This window comes from Dermacentor silvarum, chromosome 4, assembly GCF_013339745.2.
Source record: "Dermacentor silvarum isolate Dsil-2018 chromosome 4, BIME_Dsil_1.4, whole genome shotgun sequence".
Classification (NCBI taxonomy): Eukaryota; Metazoa; Arthropoda; class Arachnida; order Ixodida; family Ixodidae; genus Dermacentor; species Dermacentor silvarum.
In genome coordinates this window covers 97884299-97903779 of record NC_051157.2, presented here as the reverse complement: position 1 = coordinate 97903779, position 19481 = coordinate 97884299, and the positions used below count along the sequence as shown (strand labels likewise).

At 45.0% G+C, this 19481-nt stretch overlaps 1 protein-coding gene across 1 annotated transcript; it reads right to left on the bottom strand.

The window, feature by feature from the left end:
• Window positions 1-40: 40 nt before the first annotated feature.
• LOC119450410 (bystin) lies at window positions 41-19195 on the bottom strand. Its single transcript, XM_037713850.2, has 10 exons — window positions 18976-19195; window positions 18808-18896; window positions 16670-16796; window positions 15925-16057; window positions 13741-13883; window positions 11333-11430; window positions 11161-11239; window positions 9507-9572; window positions 6937-7145; window positions 41-408 (listed from the first exon to the last, which is right to left on the bottom strand). The coding sequence occupies exons 1-10, from the start codon at window positions 19105-19107 to the stop codon at window positions 117-119; spliced, it is 1368 nt and encodes a 455-aa protein (XP_037569778.1). The 5' UTR covers window positions 19108-19195; the 3' UTR covers window positions 41-116.
• Between the last annotated feature and the right edge of the window lie 286 nt (window positions 19196-19481).

The following is a 19481-nucleotide window of genomic DNA, read 5'->3' as shown; positions in this document are numbered from 1 at the left end:
TTTACACAGTTTTTGCATATGAGACTAATACAGCCATAACTTGCGTCAAATAAGCTTTATTGTACACCACATCATGGGCAGGCTGTCCTACATTATTCTAAACCCACTGGCCCTTGTCACGTGACCATCTCGGATGCAGGTTCTTCTTCTGCGCCTCCCGCTCTGCTGGCCACGGCAGTAGCAGAGTCCCCCTCCTCTGGCATGGGCTCGGGCACCTCGACGTCCCTGCAGGTGGCATGCTGCAGCTCCCAGCGTATCTCCGGCGTGATGGTGTGGTGCGGCTGGGCACGCAGCAGTGCCAACAGGGCCTCCCTCTGCTCTGATGAGATGTCGCCCTTGTAGCGCTGGCAGAAGCTCAGAAGGCACTGGTGCCACAGTACCGGCAGCTCCCGCTGCTCCCGTTCGAACCTGGTGATGACGAATTTGGTTGATTCTTTATTAATGCAGATAAAAAAGAGGGAGTTAAAAAAAAAAAAGAAACATAGTAGAAGTGAAGAAAAAGTGTGTGGCCACGGGCCTCGTAAATGCCTCACTGCCTTGCAGGCATCTGAACTATTCCGTGGCCAAAGTATGGTAATAAATGTATGCTGTGAATAAGGGGCGGGAATCGGAAGTGGAGAGAGGGATGAAAGAATGAAAGGAGATTGGGAGATGGACAGAAAATATGAGAGGGGGTTCCGGGGACTTGGTGGCCCTGTTTCTTTGGCAGACATCCCACGCTATCACGCAATCGTGCACCGTAGAACGTGAGGATGGTTGACAGCAGGGATGATGATCGACAGCAGAGACGTGAAAATGAGCAAAGGGGCACTACTAAAGGGAAGCTGCACTTGAAGGGTCCCTAAAATGGTTTTTGTCATATGCCTAGACACAAGCGGCGTTTACATGGATATGGTAGGAGTTTATTGCATTAGTTCATCGTATCACATAATGCTCATAATCCACTGTTTACATGAATGCGCATTTTCCTGTCCAGCAAGCCATACCACCTAGTCACAAAATGAAAGTTAGCGCTCTCACTTCCGATAAGCCTGCTTTTGCTGCCCCATTGTGAAATGCCCCGAAAGTACTTGCAGGGTGAAATATACATTCGTTGTCCTTTAACTGCCCGCGCGGACAAATTTACGCTATATTTATTTTGATGAAACGTACCATACTGTATCAGGATATTAAAATTTCCTAGCGCGTCCGCATATGTTGCCACGTCTCGTGGTAGCCGAGCGCAGATGTCTCAGCTTATATCTCCGCAAAACGCACTTGGCTATGTTAATGCAGTGAATCAAGTAACGCACCGATGTTAATGTCATTTATTACTGACAAAGAAGACAATGTTTCAAGGCGCATAATGCACTCACAAGTGGAAAGAAATCGTGCGCAGCCTGCTTCGTAAGTCGCCATCTTTGTTTCGGTGCCCCGTAAAGCAGCAGCGGCCACTGCTGGTTGGTTGGCCAGTTGTCATCGTGCAGCGAACGCGTTCCCATAATTGCCGATACGACACCCTTCTGCTTACAGTGGCCTCTCAAATGTGCATTTTCCATTGCAAGCTGCTTGGCGCATATGATGCGATACACCTTCCTAGCAAATTACCCTGTTCATACAAGATGTGATATGCTTGAAAGTTAATACAATACACTTCTGTCGCATTCATGTAAATGTGGCTACAGAGGGTATCTCTAAGAATGCTTTCTCACAAGAATTTCGCGCCAGCACACTATAATGATACACGTACGAGTGGTTAAACCTTACCCTCCCCTCAAGCCATGGAGTTCCCCTTCAACTTTAATTTTTTATTGCCGATGATGTTGTGTGAGTAGCCACTCAGATCACTCGCATGAGTGACATCACTGGCCCACGCTACGCAGTGTGGGAAGGGGCGGCTGGAGCAGCGCTGCTGCGATCAGTAGTGATGTATATTTTTAAAACCTTATAATAAATTACACGCTTTACATAGAGCACTTAAATCTGTCTCTCAATGATCAGAAAGACCTACCTTAGCAACAGTACGCTTGTAAACCATCGTCAAAATCGTCTCAGAGTCTCTAAAGGCCAAAAATTGGCCCAAGAATCGTATTTCAGTTCTGTACTTTTCGCATTTCCAAGACCCTTCATTTCCATAAGATTTTACAAGTTTTGTCCTAATAAAGATGCTTCAAAATGTTTTTTCTTTGATTTCTCAAAACCAGAATTTTGACACACTTGCAATTTCAGAGAGAAAATGGCTTTTGCGCTATCCTAGCTATCCTAATAATTCTTTTTTTACCTAAAAGACAAATGCATGGTGTGTGCGCTACACCCAATTTCAGTGTAATATTTTTGCAGAAACATTTTGAAGCTTTCGTGAAGCAGTTAATGAAATGCTATAAATTTGCCAATTTCGTTGATATGTATTTGGCATGAAGAAAACTGACGCACACACGCGTGCTCTCGTGCACCCGTGCTACACAATGGGACAAATCTTATACTGCATGCATTTCATTTCTTAATTTAAATGTACAAGCTGCTTCTTGGCAGACCACCCGTTGTGGGAACGTGCCTTAGTATGTAAATCACGATGCTTAATGGCCTAATGGTTAGAGCATGGGGCTGCTGTGCAGGCAGGCTGAAGTTTGAATCCCGCTGCTGGATGAGCTTTTTTTTTTTAATAGTGAGATTGAATCTACTCGGTGAGAAAATGACCAGCGACCGACCGACCCAGCCAAAACGATGGGTTGATAGGCAAAGAAGGCTTCGCTTTAATGCACAAGGCATGCAAATATGGTTAAGTTCTATCTACAGTCGCCAACCGTTTATTCGGACTCGACGGGAACCGCGAAAAAATCCGAATAATCGAGAGTCCGAAAAAAAGGATTCGCCAGAAAAAAGTACCTTTATGGTCCCAGTGGACGGAATAAATTGTCAATGCGCGACTGTACAGATGCACGCTTACACGCGATCAGGTCAGCCTTATTTCCGACAGTGTCTGGCTATCGCTATTGACCCTTTTCGCGGCGCTCCCGTGGGCGCTGCCATGTTTGACCACGTGGTGACCCGTCCATTGCTTGCCTCAGCCGCCTCCGTTGCCTCCGCATTTACAATGCAAGCGCGTGACGCCGGCGCGGTGCAGCAAACCGCTGGTTCGACGCGTATCGTAGACGGTGACTGCGTGCATGACACGAAGCTTTGGCCACAGCTTTAGAGGACATGTACGTGCTTTCAGAGCTCATTGCGCCTTGTCCAAACGGCGTGAGCAGCGTATACGGTGCTTGTACTAAAAGCGGGGCTAATAAATTTATTCTAGAGCACTGCACGGGCCGATTTTTTCAGCCCGGGCCCGGCCCGGGCCCGTTTTTACGTTGGGCCCGATCCCGATCAAAACTTTTATGGCGAGACCCGGGCCCAGCCCGGGCACAGCCCGGGCCCGGAAATAATCTATGTTACCCGCCCGGCCCGGCCCGCCACCCCTTTACCTAGGCCCGAGCCCGGCCCGAGCCTGACACGAAACCGGCCCGAACCCGGCCCTAGACCGAAAAATAATGTTTTTCAGAGTTGAGACGCCCGAGAATAACTTGCTGCACATTACATGCACACCACCAGAAAGCCCTAGCCCGGCCCGGGCATGCGTGAAAAAACCCGAGCCCGGCCCGGGCCCGGGTCAAAAAGCACACGCCGTGCCCGAGCCCGGCCCAAGCCCGTGAAAAAACTGTTCTACCCGGCCCGGCCCGGGCTTTCGGGTAAGCCCGAGCCCGTGCAGTGCTCTAATGTATTCCAAGCTGTCCAAACTTTCCGCTTATGAATTAAATCGGGATCAGTGTGTTCTGCGTTCATTATTTGGCAAACATTTTGAACCAGCGGCTTGTCATATTTCTGACTCAGTAAAGTTCCTCGGTGCGGCCACTATGTGATTGTTTATTTTAGCGTAATCACTCGCGGGTGTGCTCTGCTGCGATAAATTTGTTCTTGCTGTGCACAAAGCTTGGAATTTAAATGTTCGGTATACTTTGCGGTGGCTCGTAGCAAAGACATATTATCGCTAGTCTCTCGCTTGCTCTGTGGACCGTCACGAAACATTCAGCTTCCAACATTCGTGTCTTGTCGGTGTAGTCGCCGTCAGTCATGCTTCGGCACATTGATTAAAATGTGCGCCTATTCACTCACACGTTGGCGATATGCTGGGCGTAAGTTTTCGTGCGAGTAAGGGTGGATGTGTGTAGATAGCGTGCGGGAAACTTACTATGCCAGTAAGTGGCACTACTTCATTTTGTAACGAGTGGTACTCACTCCCAAGTGCCGACGTTCCGGAGTTGAAGTCCTTTCTTTAGAGGTTAGCTATACAGCGCAGGCGGATGAATTATATTTTTTTTATCCTTGAGGAAAGCCGTGCATCGCGAAGGGCGGCAACACAGGCAGTCCTTATGTAGCAGCGGCGACACAGGTTGATTTCATTCATTAATATGTGAATCACTATTTTTGCAGCGAACTGCCGCACACGTCTTCCATTTATCGTTACACATTTTGCAGTATGAATTGGGCACAGTGCATTAGCGCACACCCAGTTGCATTTTCGACAGCTGATCGCACAGTAGCAGGGTAGAAGCAGTAATGGTTTCGTATTCGTGCGCATTCGCTGAGGCAACGTGTGGCGCGCGGCCGAAAGCGCCATCTCGTTCCTGTAGAGCAAACTGCTCCGCGAAAAGGGTCAATAGACAGAGTCTTGTAATTGCCGCGTCTCGTCGGCGCAGATGGCACGGGAGGCGTCGGAGCCATTTCGCACTACGCGACGACTGGAAGAGATCGAACAAGCAAATCAGGCCTAACACACTAAGGCTTCCATGGGTTCTCAAAGTGGGTTCCGCGGAACCTACGGGTTCCGCAGGCCCCTGCTCGGGGTTTCGCGAGCCACTGATAAATTTTCCCTGGTCCCGCTCTCGACAAGTGCCTAAAACGGCAAACACAAGGTGCGCTTGATCCAAAGAACCTCCATTACCCATGCCCGAGTGTCAAAAAGCACATCACAGTGCGTAACAGCAACGCGCGAACTGCGCAATAAATACGCAAGCAGCTTGTAGCCACCCAACCTCTCAGAACGGGCAGCGCGCCTAAGTTTTCGCACTTGAATCTCGGAGGCCGTAGCTTACCACCATGCGCCATTCTCCTATTTGTAGATAGGGTAGGTGCCGATAGCGTGCGCACTGACCTATACGTTGTAGGAAAAATTAAAAAAAAAAAAAAAACCGCGGAGCACCGCAAATGCGCGCCGCAGAAGAGCACGAACGGCGTAGCGTCCAACCGAAACGAAGCGGCGCAGTCTGCATCGCCGTGGTCCTCAGCGGCAATCGTACGCGGCACGTGACTGACAGCAATGCCGAAGCGCTTTGTGCCTAATTGTGCCTTTAAAGCCTTTATTCTTGCGTTTATCGCCGCGCGTAACACTGCGTTGGCGGCTAGCCGCGTGCCTCCGTAAGTGCGTAGTCGCTATCTCTGATCGCGTCGATAACCACCGCAGTTTCGTCCGCAGCGGTTGCGACAAATAGTAGTTTCGTTTTCACTCGATGCGCGCATCGGCTGCGTGCCTTCACAACTGCATAGTCGCCTCCCATGGCAGCGTCGATAGCGACCGCAGTTTCGTCCGGACTTCTTGCAGCGAAAGGTAGTTTCGTTTTGACTTGGTGTGTGCGTCAGCCGCCTGCTTTCTGAACCGCAAGGTCGCCGTCCATGATCGCGTCGATAGCGGTCGCGGTTGCGGCAAGCAGTAGTTTCGCTTTGACTCAGTGCAAAGCTGTCGAAGATAAAAAGCACCGGCTACATCGCGATGGACGGACAATTTGTTGGCGAGCAGCTGAGTCGCGAAAAAATAATCGGGGTGTGCGCCCGTTGTTGCAAAGCGCGTCCCAGATGAAAACGCGCGCCGCGAAGGATGTCGCGAGGCCTTCGCCGCTGCTAGCGCTAATCAGTCATGAGATGAAGAGAATTTCAGCTTCGGCACTGGTCTTGTGCTAAACAGAAACAAGATTTGACGATTCATTGAGTAAATAAAATCGTATTGACGTAGTGAAGCATTTGTTTGTTTTCTTGATACCCTCGATAATTCGACATTCGGTTAATTGGGGGGGGGGGGGGGGGGGGGGTTCCTTGGCACTTTATGGAGCTTAGCAGGGGCAGGGTTCCCTGGGATGAACGTACTTGAGAACGCCTGCACTAAGCAAAAGAGCGAGACTTGAAAGGTAGCTCTTGACAAGGCCTAGGTCACGTAACAACTGACAACGCAAAGGGCGAGCACCGACTTCCAAGCACACTGGCTTGGCTTGGCCTGGCATGCTGTTTGGCCGCGGTATGCAGTCAATGGATACTGGACTGGCTAAATCCGAAACACGACCACCAATAGGTGCAGCCAAACAAAAGTATAGCCTTCGAGATCGGCAACTGACACTTGTAGGTGCTGCGTGGATTTAGACACCAGCAATCCAACCATAGCAAGCGCGCTCTTTCAGTGCTGGCAACCAAGTAAAATGTAAACATCGCGGCCAGCTTGTCGTGACCGTATCGTGGCGTTCGACGTCGCATCTGACCAGGCCGCCGGAGTCCGAAAAATCGAACGGCGCGCTGTAGAGCGTCCGAACTATCGGTCGTGGTTATACATTACTTCAATGGGACGAGTGGCGGTGCCGCGAAGGTGTCCGAATAAACGAGCATGTCCGAATTTTCAGCGTCCGAATAAACGGTCGGCGACTGTATACATAAGAAAGTAGGCTTTCAAGTGCTGTAGTAAGTATGATGTTTTCTGTGCCCTAGCTTAAACAAATGCAAGTGAAACTGTGGGACTATTTTCAGAAGCGATGTCACCTGCGCACAGTCTACCTCTGCAATAGCTTTCCATTCATTGCTACAGAAACTTGTCTGCGAGTAAGGTGTCGGGAACTCGTGCCACAGTGCCACAACACAGCAACAAATGGGGCTCACTTGAGGAAGTGATGCACGACTGCGTCAATGACCCGATAGGGCAGCGTGTACTTCTTGTCAATCAGCAGCCGCAGGAAGATCGAGTTGGCGCCCGTGTAGGGCATCTCCGCAATCTTCAGCATGGCCGCGCAAGCGTGCAGCATCGGCACCGAGTTCTTACTCAACACGCTGCCCACGATGATCGCCTCGCGTAAAGTGCAAGTCCCCGACTGCAATGAGAAAAAAAAAAGAAGTAAAGTGAGTGAACTGCTGCCTACATGCAGTATTCTGCTGTGAGCAAACGCATGACTCCCGATTCTCAAAAAACATGCATGTTTGCTTCCCAACAATGACAACAGTGCCAAGCTTTTCCAGATGTTCTCTACCGATTGCCTTACTGTACATCTTTTGCATGTGCATGTATTCAAAAGAGCTTCCTCTACAGTGTAGCCTTTTGGGACATCTTTCTGTTATGCTGTAGTCACAGGACATTATACAGTACATTTTCATTAATTCGACTCTGATTGATTGAATTTTTCGGTTAGGGACCTATTTACCTCTTTCTGTATACTTACACTGTATTCATATGACTTTGTGCAGTAGACTTCCATTAATTCGACTCTGGTTAATTCGATCCCAAGCATAGGTCCCAGCCAGCGCCCGCACATTTCTATGGGCCCAAACCTTCATTATTTCAACCATAACGTTGGCCTTCGCCAGGTAATATAAACTTGACTGGTTAGCACGCACTTGCCCAACCTCAATGGTGATCCCAACAGCAACCCCTTTAGTGGCAACATCTGCCTTGGTGGAGCTTAGAGTAGAGTTAGATGACGTGCATTAACACACGTCATCTCCCAAGAGGGGACATGGGTCTACAGGCCTAAAAATTACCAAAAAATCGAGCTTTGTAAAATTGCACTTTCGGATTTTGCATCTATTATTCACTTGATCTACCAAGTTTCTTATCGCGTATGTCAATATTTAAACAAAATTATATTCATTTTAAAACTATAGTGTGGGAGATTTGTTTGTTTTCTTCATTTCCACAAAATACTAATTTAGCACACCCAACAATACATTTACTGTGATACATCAGTAGCTGTTACAGATAGAATAATATAATTCTTTTAGCAGCATGAAGCTAGATGTTTGGAGCACACAACACAAGAAGCACTTTTCAAGTGTTTTTGTTTAAAGTTTTTAAAATTGGTCTTTTGTGTAACCAAATGCATGGCCATGTTCAAAACAATGGAGTTCAGTGTACTCTAAAGCAAAAATATTGACCCAATCATAAAAGTGCTTCCTATGTTGTGAGTCTTGAGCTTTCTGCTATTGATCCATATGTCATTTCTATATTTTCGTGTGGCGGTTATTTGTCTATTGTAGTAAGAACAAAAGACATTGTTTTCTTAATTAGGTACTGAAATAATGAACATACAGAAAAAATAACTGCATTTTTAGAATCAGGAGAAGAAACTAAACAAGCATGCCAACATTTATCAAGTTTGGTTCAAAAATAGGTAAGGATAGCTTTAATCGCCATATCCCAACAGCTATTCTTGGCCTGCTCTAAAATGATTTCCAAGCACAAGCGGTAGCGCACAATAAATGTTTACAGTATTTACCCGATTCTAACGCGCAGCTTTTTATTTTTCTCAGGAAACATCGTTAGAAAATTGCCAGCGTGATGTAATCAGATACGAAACCATAAGCCCATTTGCGGCGTTTCAAACAGCCCCCCCATCAGAACCAGCCACTCACCATTGCCATCTCAAAATAGCGACAGAAGTAGTTTCTAGCCACCCTATTTCCACATAGCGTGACACTACAACAATGTGCCACTTTCAGTCTCCGATTATGAAAGCTCACTCAAAACGTAAGTTATTTTACATGCTAAGCTAGCGGCAACCAGTCGCGCCACGTGTTTTTATAATTCCAGAGAGTTGCGTGCATCGCAGGACGAGCTGGCGAAGTGGTTAGTATAGGCGTGGACTACCATGCCATTTGAAATTGTTACAGAGTCCTTTGACAAATGCGGAATATCAAGTACACAATAAACCGTATAGATGTGTTGTGGTTCATAGACAGCGATAAAGTGGTGTCTGACAGTGATGACGATGGACATTAGGTATATATAAGCTTCTATTCTGCGAAGGTAAAGTTCACTGGTTTCATTATACGGGGTGATCATGTTGAAGTTTTACGGAATTTTTAAAGCTAGCCTATTGCAGATAACCTAATTCTAGTCCTTGAGCTGGATTATTTAGAGGTGGACATTTTACGCCACATAATGCAATTTATGAATTGTAGCCGGTGGGCTTACAAGGCATATCACTTGGAATTAATTTGACTCTTCAGTCTGTGTGTGGAAAGTAAATACAGTTGGCCGAGTAATTTTTTCCACGGACGGTGTCGCAAAAATATCTGAATTATCGGGCAGGTCAGAAAAACGAATTTCAACAGTAAAATTAATTTGATATTTTTTATAACTCCAGCACCGCAGCATATAGCACAGCAAGCTGCAGGAACTACATGGAGGAAATACCAGGAATGCTTGTATACAGCAGGTGATACTTAGGTAAACAAACCTCGCACAAAGGAAGTATGATCCCCTTGAAGAAGGCACCCGGTTTGAACAGGGCTTTGCGCAGGGCCTGGAAGAACAGTGAGAGAGGACACAGTGAAAAACCACTGCTAAGTGAACTCGGTTAGCAAGTTAATTGTACTCTCTTAATAAGAGGTGGTGACGCACATGCAAGCAGGCAAGTCAGACCCAATGAGCCTGCAGAAAGGAACTTGTTACTGGGCAAACGTGCACTCTTGAAAACTAGCATGGAACACAGACGCAAACTTGTGTCACGGAGTATGTGCCACTTGGTATGTGCCACTCAATGAAAAATGTATATACAGTTAAACCTGCTTATAACGAACCTCCATATAACGAATTCCTGGATATAACGAAGTTGTTCTATTCCCCGCCGTTACTCCATAGAAGCACATGTATTTGAGACCTCTACGCAACGAAGTGGCAGCGGGAGACCCCCTCGAAATAACGAATTTTCCCCGCCGAGAACCTAGAGATTTCGCCCCAAATTTTGTCATTTTTGCGCGAGCAGCAACCGGAAGCACTTTCTCCGCCGCGATGGAATGCGAAGCGGCGACGTCGCGTTTGGTGCGCTCGAATTCACGGCGACTGCGAGGCGAGAGTGAGCGCACGTGTGCGTGCGTGCGAGCTTGCCGCCGCAGGCGTGACCTTTCCCCCACCCGATAAAACGGGTCCAAAAATTGCCTGCGCATTAGAATCGAGTACGACCCTAAATTTGCGCTACCATATCGCAATCGACATTTCAATATGGCCGCCTCCTACGCACTTCGAGCCTAGCTTCCGTAGCTTCGACCATGTGCTGTAGTATGTGTGCTTAGGCATTAGTCTACCAATTTAGTTAAACATAGATTATTTACAAGTTTATACGGCCGATAAAACTACTATATTTACTTCGTATAGCTGTCTGCTAATTTGCTGTCGCAATCGATGCTTCGCCCTTCACTGGGAATTTTTTGTTCATCGCAACTTTAGTGTATTGGGAGTAAATCTTGAGCGATAGTTGTATTTCTGTGCGAAAGCATAAGGTGTGCGGTACTGTAAAGAATTTTTTTTCCTCTCTTTTGGTCATGGAAAACAGGTGCGCATTACAATCGAGGGTGCGTTAGAATCGAGTAAATACGATATGCGTTTCTTTTTCGAATTTTCGTGCCGAACCTGCATATAACGAAATCCACTTTATAACGAAGTTTTTCGAAAATTTGTCAATTTCGTTATATCGAGGTTTAACTGTATATAAAAATTATCTGGTGCTGGGTCTTTCCTGAATATATATTCATTCATATTCGGCACCGCTAGATGATGCAGCGTGTCCAGACGAATGCACGAGAGGAGCCCGGCTACACACGTGTCATACATGACTCTCTTAAGCAATGGCAATACCATGCATTGCTACATTGCTTCTATGCTGATTGCATTAACGCCGGCATTCATCGTAAGATGGGTTCTGCCGGAATATTTGATGACTCCGGGTTGCCTACTTGTTCTTCCAGTTACCCTGCAGTTGGTAATCAGCTCTCCTGCCCTCTTTCTCCATTCAATGTCTACGCTTTTGAGGTGCAGACAGTAGAATTCGTGAACATTAGGTGGCCACTAACTAGCGCCACCACCCAACGTAACAGCAACAGCTCCTGTAATACCTGGTACAGGTGGTAGTTGAGCTTCTTGTACTCGGCTATGTCGTCTCGCACACGTGGCAGCAGGACAAGGTTGTAAAACCTGTCAATCAGAAAAACTCGTTTAGAAAGCATCACCACAGCACACACTTGCTTTTCCAGGAGCCGGGGTACAAGCACGGGCAGACGCACTCACCTCTGAGCCATCTTTTCCTTGAGGTTTGAAGCGAAAATGCGAGTTGCCTGGTACATCGCAGCTGATGACCATGAGTCAGGGTCAGTTAGGTACAGCACCTGCCACAGCAGACACAGAGCAATGTCAACACAATGCTGCCGGATCATTACAAGCTCGGGGTGTGCGGATAGTAATTCTTGAGACCAAATCAAACATGAACTAGTGCCAGAATATAATCGAATATTGAATCCTTTTCTAATAGTGTTCAAATAAAAAAAACTGTTGCTCTCACCAATAATATAAAATTATGTTTATATTGTACTATTGTATTGTACGACAGCAGCTGTTGTGTTTAGGGCCAGCTGTAGCAGCGGCCGTCCTTGAGCAGCTGCTCTTTCTTAGAAGTATGACACATGTCAGCGTTGCAGGTGTATGTGCTGTGCTTCTTGGAACAACAGAAATTAAAATTTCCATTAAATAAATTCCGGGGTCTTATGTGCCAATACCGTGATATGACTATGACGCACACTGTAGTGGGGGTACACCAGAGTAGTTTTTACTACCTGTGCTTCATTACCGTGCACCTGAATCGAAGTACATGACTGTTTTTGCATTTTTCCCCCATAAAAGTTTGTCTTCCATGGCCGGGATAAAACCCACAACAAACAGCTTAGCAGCTCAATACCATAGCCACTATGCTACCACAGCGCTTCGACAGAAGAAACATTCGCTCCAGCTGTAGGACGCGTCATGCTGTACAGAAGTGCCGCCGCCGCCTCGTATCCTCTAGAGTTTCGTACAAAAATTTCCAGAGAGAACTCTGGCGCTGCGATCATTCAGCTGCACTACCCATGTACTACCCAACACTACCCAGGTAGTGGTGGGTAGTACATGGATTTGTCTAATCATCATGCTTCTGGCTTCAAGCATTCCTGTGGCATTATTTACTATGCTTTATCTTTCTCAATTTCCAAGGAACCATTCTTTTTTTCTAAATGTACGAAGGCAGTAAGTTTCTGCCAAAATGCATAATCAGTGAAAATTGTTGCACTTATATTGCAATATATTGTTCAAAATGATCAATTTTCCAAGTCACACAACACCGAAGCGAGAAGGACAATGTATAAGAGAATCCACGTGCTGTTCCATCATTCCCCACACTGACTGAACAGCCATGCTTGCAGCTGCCACAGACACTAGCGCCGCAGTTCGCTCTGGCAATTTCTGTTGGAAACTCTATTAGTTTAAAATACTCGGCTCAAGACTATGTGGATTGATTGTCCGTGCATCTGCGTCTTGCACATAAGCCCTTATTGTGAGAAGCGAAAAATCTGAACTGAATAAGTGCGCACTATTGGTGTTGCATTCTGAATACAACTCCTAGATGCAACAGTAGTAGCTTTGCTTTCCCACGCAACTTTAGATATTTTGGAGAGCAAGTTGGGAGACTGCAGCACGACTGTGCTCTCAAAGAAAGCATTTGCAGTAAATCCATCAAGGGTTTGCCTAGGTGGGACATTAGTGACTGCTTTGAATTGAGTGGCTTAGCTGGTTTAGTACGTTTGCCTAGGTGGGACATTAGTGACTGCTTTGAATTGAGTGGCTTAGCTGGTTTAGTACACCTTGTCGCTGTAGTATTTTATGCAAACTCGTGAACACGTTTGAATGTACTACTATATCTCGCCAGCCATATGGTTTGTCCATATAGACCATTAAAATTTTTGCTATCGCCATATAGCCATCAATGTGAACCTTCTATTGCTCTTACACATCATAATACCAGGGCAAAACCCTTGTAAAGTGTGAAACAATTACAAATTGGTTAAAGCCATATTCATAGCTCATTACAGCTACAAAATACTTGCGCTGACAACCACAATGGCCATAACACTTTCAAATATTCGACAGTATACCAGTAGCTCTGACATTCTGCAGCTAAAAAGAAATCGCCATCTTGAAACCCAGGCACAGCAGCTGTACTTTCCCAAGGGCAGAATGCAAGAATACATGCCTGCTGAGGTTCCAGTATGTGAGAACCTGCTGTGTTACTCTAAATAAGTTAAATAACGAAACTGCAATGTGTACCAGCGCATGCAAATTCATGCTACTGAACCATGAAAAATGGAAAAAAAGAAAAGATGATAAAGGAGACAGATGCAACTGGACAAAAAATAAACTGGAGCCCTGCATTCAGCTTTACTCAAGGGCCATAATATTCACTTAATATGTGAATTCCAATTGAATTTCTTCTTTTTTTTTTTACATAACAGAAAATACAGAAAATATGTTTGCATACAAATGGCACTGTCAAAGTGCCAAGTTCGATCATCGTTGCTGCTTTAAAAAATGCAGTGAAAAGATATTGAGCCGTTCACATTATGAGGCCAATCTGTTGCAGGCATGCAGCAGTATGAAAGAGCCACTCTCACCTGTTCCCAGTTGGAGAGTGCAGGGATGATCTTGAATGCCTTGGGCAGCTTGCCAGAGCGGTACCGACTCAGCACTTTCTTCACCCCACGATACATCTCCACAACCTTGGGATCCAGGTCGGCCATCTGCACACTGCCCGCATCTGTAATGATTTATGGGACAAACTGCTTAGACACCACAGTAGCTACCAAGAGTCTACAACAAGCATATGAATGTTGTGGAAGCCAAAAGCCAGATGACTCAGCGGTTGCAGGGACAAGCAAGCACTATGAATACGGCATGTGGAAAGCCGTGGACAAGTGTGACACCTTGGCTAGAAGACTGAATAACTGACTGACATAGTATTGGTTCGCTTTTAGGCAGCAAAAAAAAAGGCGAGTCAACAGCGGTTGACATCAAAGAAATACAAGGTCCTCTTGGGCACATTAGTGTACTATGTGGTTTGTTGTTTAGAATGCACTACCTTTGAGATTGACCCACATTTTTAGACTGCACAATCTCCACGATCGGCCTATATGTTTTTTTTTTTTTTAGTAAAGCCACGCTACCATTTCTGGGTGCACACAATTAGAACAAACGCGCCTGGGTTTCCTTTCGGCACACACCCCTAGTTGCTAATGTGCAATGCAGCAGATGATGAAAGAAATTGTGGAGCGAGAAAGGAAAGAGGAGCAATGTAAACGCAGGGCTTATACACATGAATAGAAGGAGGTGACTGTCAAATGAGATGGCCCAGTGAGCAAGAGTCATAGAATTTGAATCAGGCAGCGATCAGCCGGCAAAGATGGTTCTTCCAGTCTTCAACTGCTCTGGTGAGCAGCTAAACATTTGGCTGAGGCAGGCATTATTTGTTTCCCGAGCTCAAATGGGCATCACATTGTTGCAATCCAAATTAAAGCACAGTAAGAACCTGTCAAATGTACTGCAAAATTGTGCATACAACTTAATCTTGCAGGTCAAGCAGAGCTGGGCGTAACCAGTCTTCATAATCTGCTTTGCAGTGGAAAGCCCAACAAATTTATCTGCAGAGTTCGTGGCTGAGAAGCAGCCTTGGACTTTGGGTCTCAATCTTCGGTGGTAATTTAACTGACGTGGCACTACTGGGCAACAAATTGCGACTCCATTTCCATACAGCATTGCTTATCAGTTGCTTTAAAAAGTGCTTGAAATGAAAAACCTGCCTGAAAAATAAGGTGCTGCTGATAAGAAATGCTCTTTATCTGGTTTTGCTTCATATATCCATTCATGTACTAGTATCTACTTTTTTCTAGTTGTGGTGCTCAGGAAGGTGGCATTTTATAGTTGGTGTGATGGTCCATTAGGTGAAATGACTTATCAGCAGGCCTGCCATGCTTTTCGCTAATCAGTGCGTCCAGATAACGAAACATGAAGCATGTGGGGAGTTACACAAACGGTATGACTGAATAGTTGTTTATTAGCACTGGTGGATGCCAATGCCACACGCGACTCTTCTTTGTAGTCCACCGCATGGCAGCATGCATGAGGGATTTTGCCCAAAGAGGGCAACTGGCAACGAGATGGCGTAACGTTACCGCAGAGCTCCAAGCCGAAGAACTTTGAAAACTGGCCAAGTAATCCAAACATTGACTGACGCTATCACACCAATCTTCTTTAACACAGTCAACCCTATAAGCGAGCGCTCTAAATTCCTTTTGTTTGTTCGTTTATTTAAAGCATAGGTGTTTGCAAGAAGTCAGGGGTTTTCGCCTTTAGAACGAAGAGGCATCCCGTCCTAATTTATGCTGTTGGGGGACAGTGGCAGGCACAAAAGGGATTCAAGATGAACCACACCCTCTGAATTCGAGGCATGCCCAATGCTGTGTGTGTTGGCGAGTACGTGCGTGTACATGTGGCAGAGAGACTCAAGAAAGTGCTACAGATGTGACCGAGTGACAAGTAAAGAGACAGTATGCGAGAAACCCAAAGAGCTGAGCAAACAAGCTTGAGAGTGTTGTATATAAGTTTTATTTGTTTTGTAAACTGTAAATAGTTGTTTGCATAATCAAATGTAATGTGTGTTCATATCGGCCGTAGGCAATGGTGTGTTAACTTTGGCCACTGCTAACTATCCTAATGACAACACAATGTCATTTGACAGTAACTTCAACTGCTAGATGCGACAAAATAAGGGCAGATAATCCCCATAATGCACAGACACTCACCTGAAAAGAGCGTGGCAACCTCTGTCTCATGCTCCTTGAGCTTCTCCATGATAATGTCGGCCAATGTGCGCCGAGACTTGCTGTTCTCGTTCATGAACAACTCGAGCGCCCTCTCATCCGCCTCATCCACTTCCTGCGAGAGGTTTTGGAATATGATGATTCAAAGCAGTCACTCCACGTCCTCAAGCAATTTGCAGCATAAAAAAGAACATTCCACATAAATTTTAAAAGATACTGACACAAATTTTTAAACTCACATTCTTTCTCTTTCCAGCTTAAAGTGGTGCAATTGCAATAAAAAAAAAAAAACTAATAACAAAGCACAGTGCAGAATTGACAAACAAACTTATTACTTTTATTATTCAAATATTGAAATATGCAAACCAAATATAGACTCAAATACAGAATATCTCCAACTCCGGGTGGCTGAAATTCCTTTTTTGTGAATTGTTTTACCTGTATACTGAACTACTCAACACACCGAATAACCTGAAAGTTTTACACCTTTATGTCTATTTTCTGGTTGAGCTGGTAACTGTTAATCATCCCTGCACCTCTTTTACAATTTAATAAAACTATTCCACACTGTATTCAATATTTTGGGAAGCTTTCTTTCTTATAGTGACATTCACTTGATCAGAAAATTTTGCTATTTAAATATCCCTGTTATTATGTATCCGACAGAAGAAATCCCTCATTCTCGACAACTGTGCGCAACAATTAATATGCTAACAGCACTACTCACAATCGTCTCGTAAAATGTGTCATCCTCAGGAGGCTCCTCATAGTCGTCATCTTCGTCACTTGATGCACCCTTGTTGACGAGCAGCCGAGACTTGGCATCAGGCACCTTGAACTTGACTCCCGCTGAGCTGCAAAGATGACACAGGCTAGTCATTTTTAAGCCAGCATGACAATTACTGCATAAAGTGAATGTCCTTCAAGTGCCAAATATTTCCATCAAATATTTAGTTCGAACATTCCTTTCATCTTCTGAATGAATTAAAAGAAATGTACAGCGACAGGGCAGATCAAGAATTTGAATTATTCAGCAAGTTTTGCTGCATTGGAAAATGTCGACTTCCTGACTTAACGCTTAAAAATACTTCAGGAACAGTCAGGGCTTAAAGTCTCCCTTCGGCTTCAGTGGAAGATAGGGCGGCGATCAGTATAGCATGCATGCGCACACTCGCACATGCTCATATATGTATATATTATTCACGTTCACATTTTGTTTACTTTATTGGTACTGGCCAAGCCAACTTTAAGCAGTGAAGTGAAGACAACTTTCTCAAAATTAAACAAATTTTTATGTGTGTTCTGCAAATAAATATATTCTGAGTGTATTTCGGGCATCTATTTAATGAGGCTATTCAATCAAGCATGTAGAAAAAAGAATGGCATATTGAAAACATTCTTTACAAAACTAACACTGGAGGTAAGGATTTAAACTTATGTGAACTCAAAGCAAGTAAGTGTAGCTACAAAAAAGAACATTAGTTACCTTACGTCATTAACAACCTAAGGCACTACAACAATATATTTTATTGTTTCACACCTACTTCCCTACAAAGGTGCACAAAATGCATGCGTCTTTGGTTTAACACAGCACTCGTAATGTGCAAGTAAACCAATGAAAGTTATTTGGTAACCTTAAAAAACCAAGGTGAACCTTCACTAAGTCATGAGTAGGTAGCTTCATACTCAATTGGCACATGAAACAGTATGCTACACCAAGAACCTTAGTCGAACAAGAGTATTCACCATCATGTGCAGTGCCTCGGGGAAATGCATGCAGCAGTACAACAATACCTGCTTTCCTGTTTTTGCTCATGACACGCCAACCGATTAATTATTAAACCATTAATAAAGCAACTGGAAAGTTAGAATTGCCCTGCACAAGGCACTACTGGTAATAAAATCACCTCCAGTGCTTGTCGAATGGGTGCTGCTTAGCTGCAATTGACCTGCCGAGGGGAGGCTGAGCCCCTCCTTAAAAAATAGAGCCCCCCCCCCCCAACTTGAAGCACTGAGTACAGCAGCACAATTTACCAGTAGACATGCAGTGTACCGGGTAAATGTACAGCCATTTGAGAAATTTGCTCGAAAGAAAATGAAAGAAAAAAAAGCCCACACACAACTACATACTGGCATTGGAAACAAAGTACTCTTTGCTTATATATTAATCAATTGAACCTCACACCTTCAAAAACATGCATGCAGTATGTTTTTCTTGCAACATGTCTGTTTTCTCCATGTGGTTATAATCTTTACTAGTGATTACAATCTTGAGGCATGCTCTTGGCCCATACAATAGTAGTACATGCTTTGCCCAAAGGAGACATGCATGACAACATAATTTAATGTAAATGTGCCCACTTATAGGGACGCGAATGCCATCTGATGCACTCGTGACATCTTTCTCCATTGAGCAAGAAGCGAAATATATTTTTTGGCATTCTTCTTGCGCATAATGTAGGCGAACGCTGCAACAAATTTCTTTTTAGATCGACAGATGGTGATCGTGCCTGGTCAACACACTGTTCGCTGGCTAAAGGGCAAAACAGGCGGCAAGCGTCAATATTGGGAATAGAGATTCTGGTTTCAGTGTTAACGGCATTTAAATATGCTAGCAAAGAAAAGAATGTTTACACGCTTTTCCAACCACAACCGAAGGTATGACACACTCGCCAAAAACTATGGTAACGAAACCATCATCCCCTGCCACCGCAGCCGATGAGACAACAGTGGCAGCTAGATGAGTTAAATTTCGTGGTTTACCAGCACGTCATCACTCAACAAGTTACAGGAGCACGGATCAAGCGGTCGTGTCAAGACAATAGCTATGAGCTAACCACCTAAGCAGCGAGCTCCTCGGATTACCTGGATTGGAGTCCATGCTCTTCTTCCAGGTCCTCCTGTTGCTTGCGAGCCTGGTCTAGAATCTTCTTCGTGAGCTTGTCGTCTACAAACTGCAATAGAAGCCGAAATGGTCAGCGATCTACGCTGCGGCACCAATCCTGCGCGAGTTTGCGACGACGGCCCGCTTACCAGTTCGTCTTCATCTTTTCGGTTCCTCGACTTCACTCTGGCTTTCCTGACCGTCACCTCCTCCTTAAGCTGTTCGTCTAAAGGTACATTACGATGCTGTTTTCCGACTTTGATTTTACTAGCTTTGCCCATTTTATGGCTAAATAAAGACGCTCACAGCACGACTGAGCACATGGAAAACACTTCCCACACCGTGCTGAAAAGTGACAAACTCGGATTGACTTGGATAGCACTCTCGCTGGCTGTCACATGCTGCGTAGAGAAACGCTACGTACGCACAAAACAATACAATTAATTTTCTTGTTTTCGTTATTTTTTTGTGTATATAAGTATGCTAAGTTTAAGATCAAATATTTTGCGAGAAATAAGACTTTCATGTTCATAGTGTTATCTTCGAATGAGAGGCGATGGGCAAAATAGCAGACGACTGCAGACGCCTATTAAGGTTTCATGCATAGAGTTTCGTTATAGTGAGAAACCCTATGGTTTAATGTGCCTGTGATGAG

Coding starts and splice junctions, on each gene's coding strand:
- LOC119450410 (XM_037713850.2), bottom strand. CDS start 19,107: ATGGGCAAAGCTAGTAAAATCAAAGTCGGAAAACAGCATCGTAATGTA. Junction 18,897..18,975: donor GAAAAGATGAAGACGAACTG/GTAAGCGGGCCG, acceptor CTTCTATTGCAG/TTTGTAGACGACAAGCTCAC. Junction 16,797..18,807: donor GAGCATGGACTCCAATCCAG/GTAATCCGAGGA, acceptor TCATCTTTGCAG/CTCAGCGGGAGTCAAGTTCA.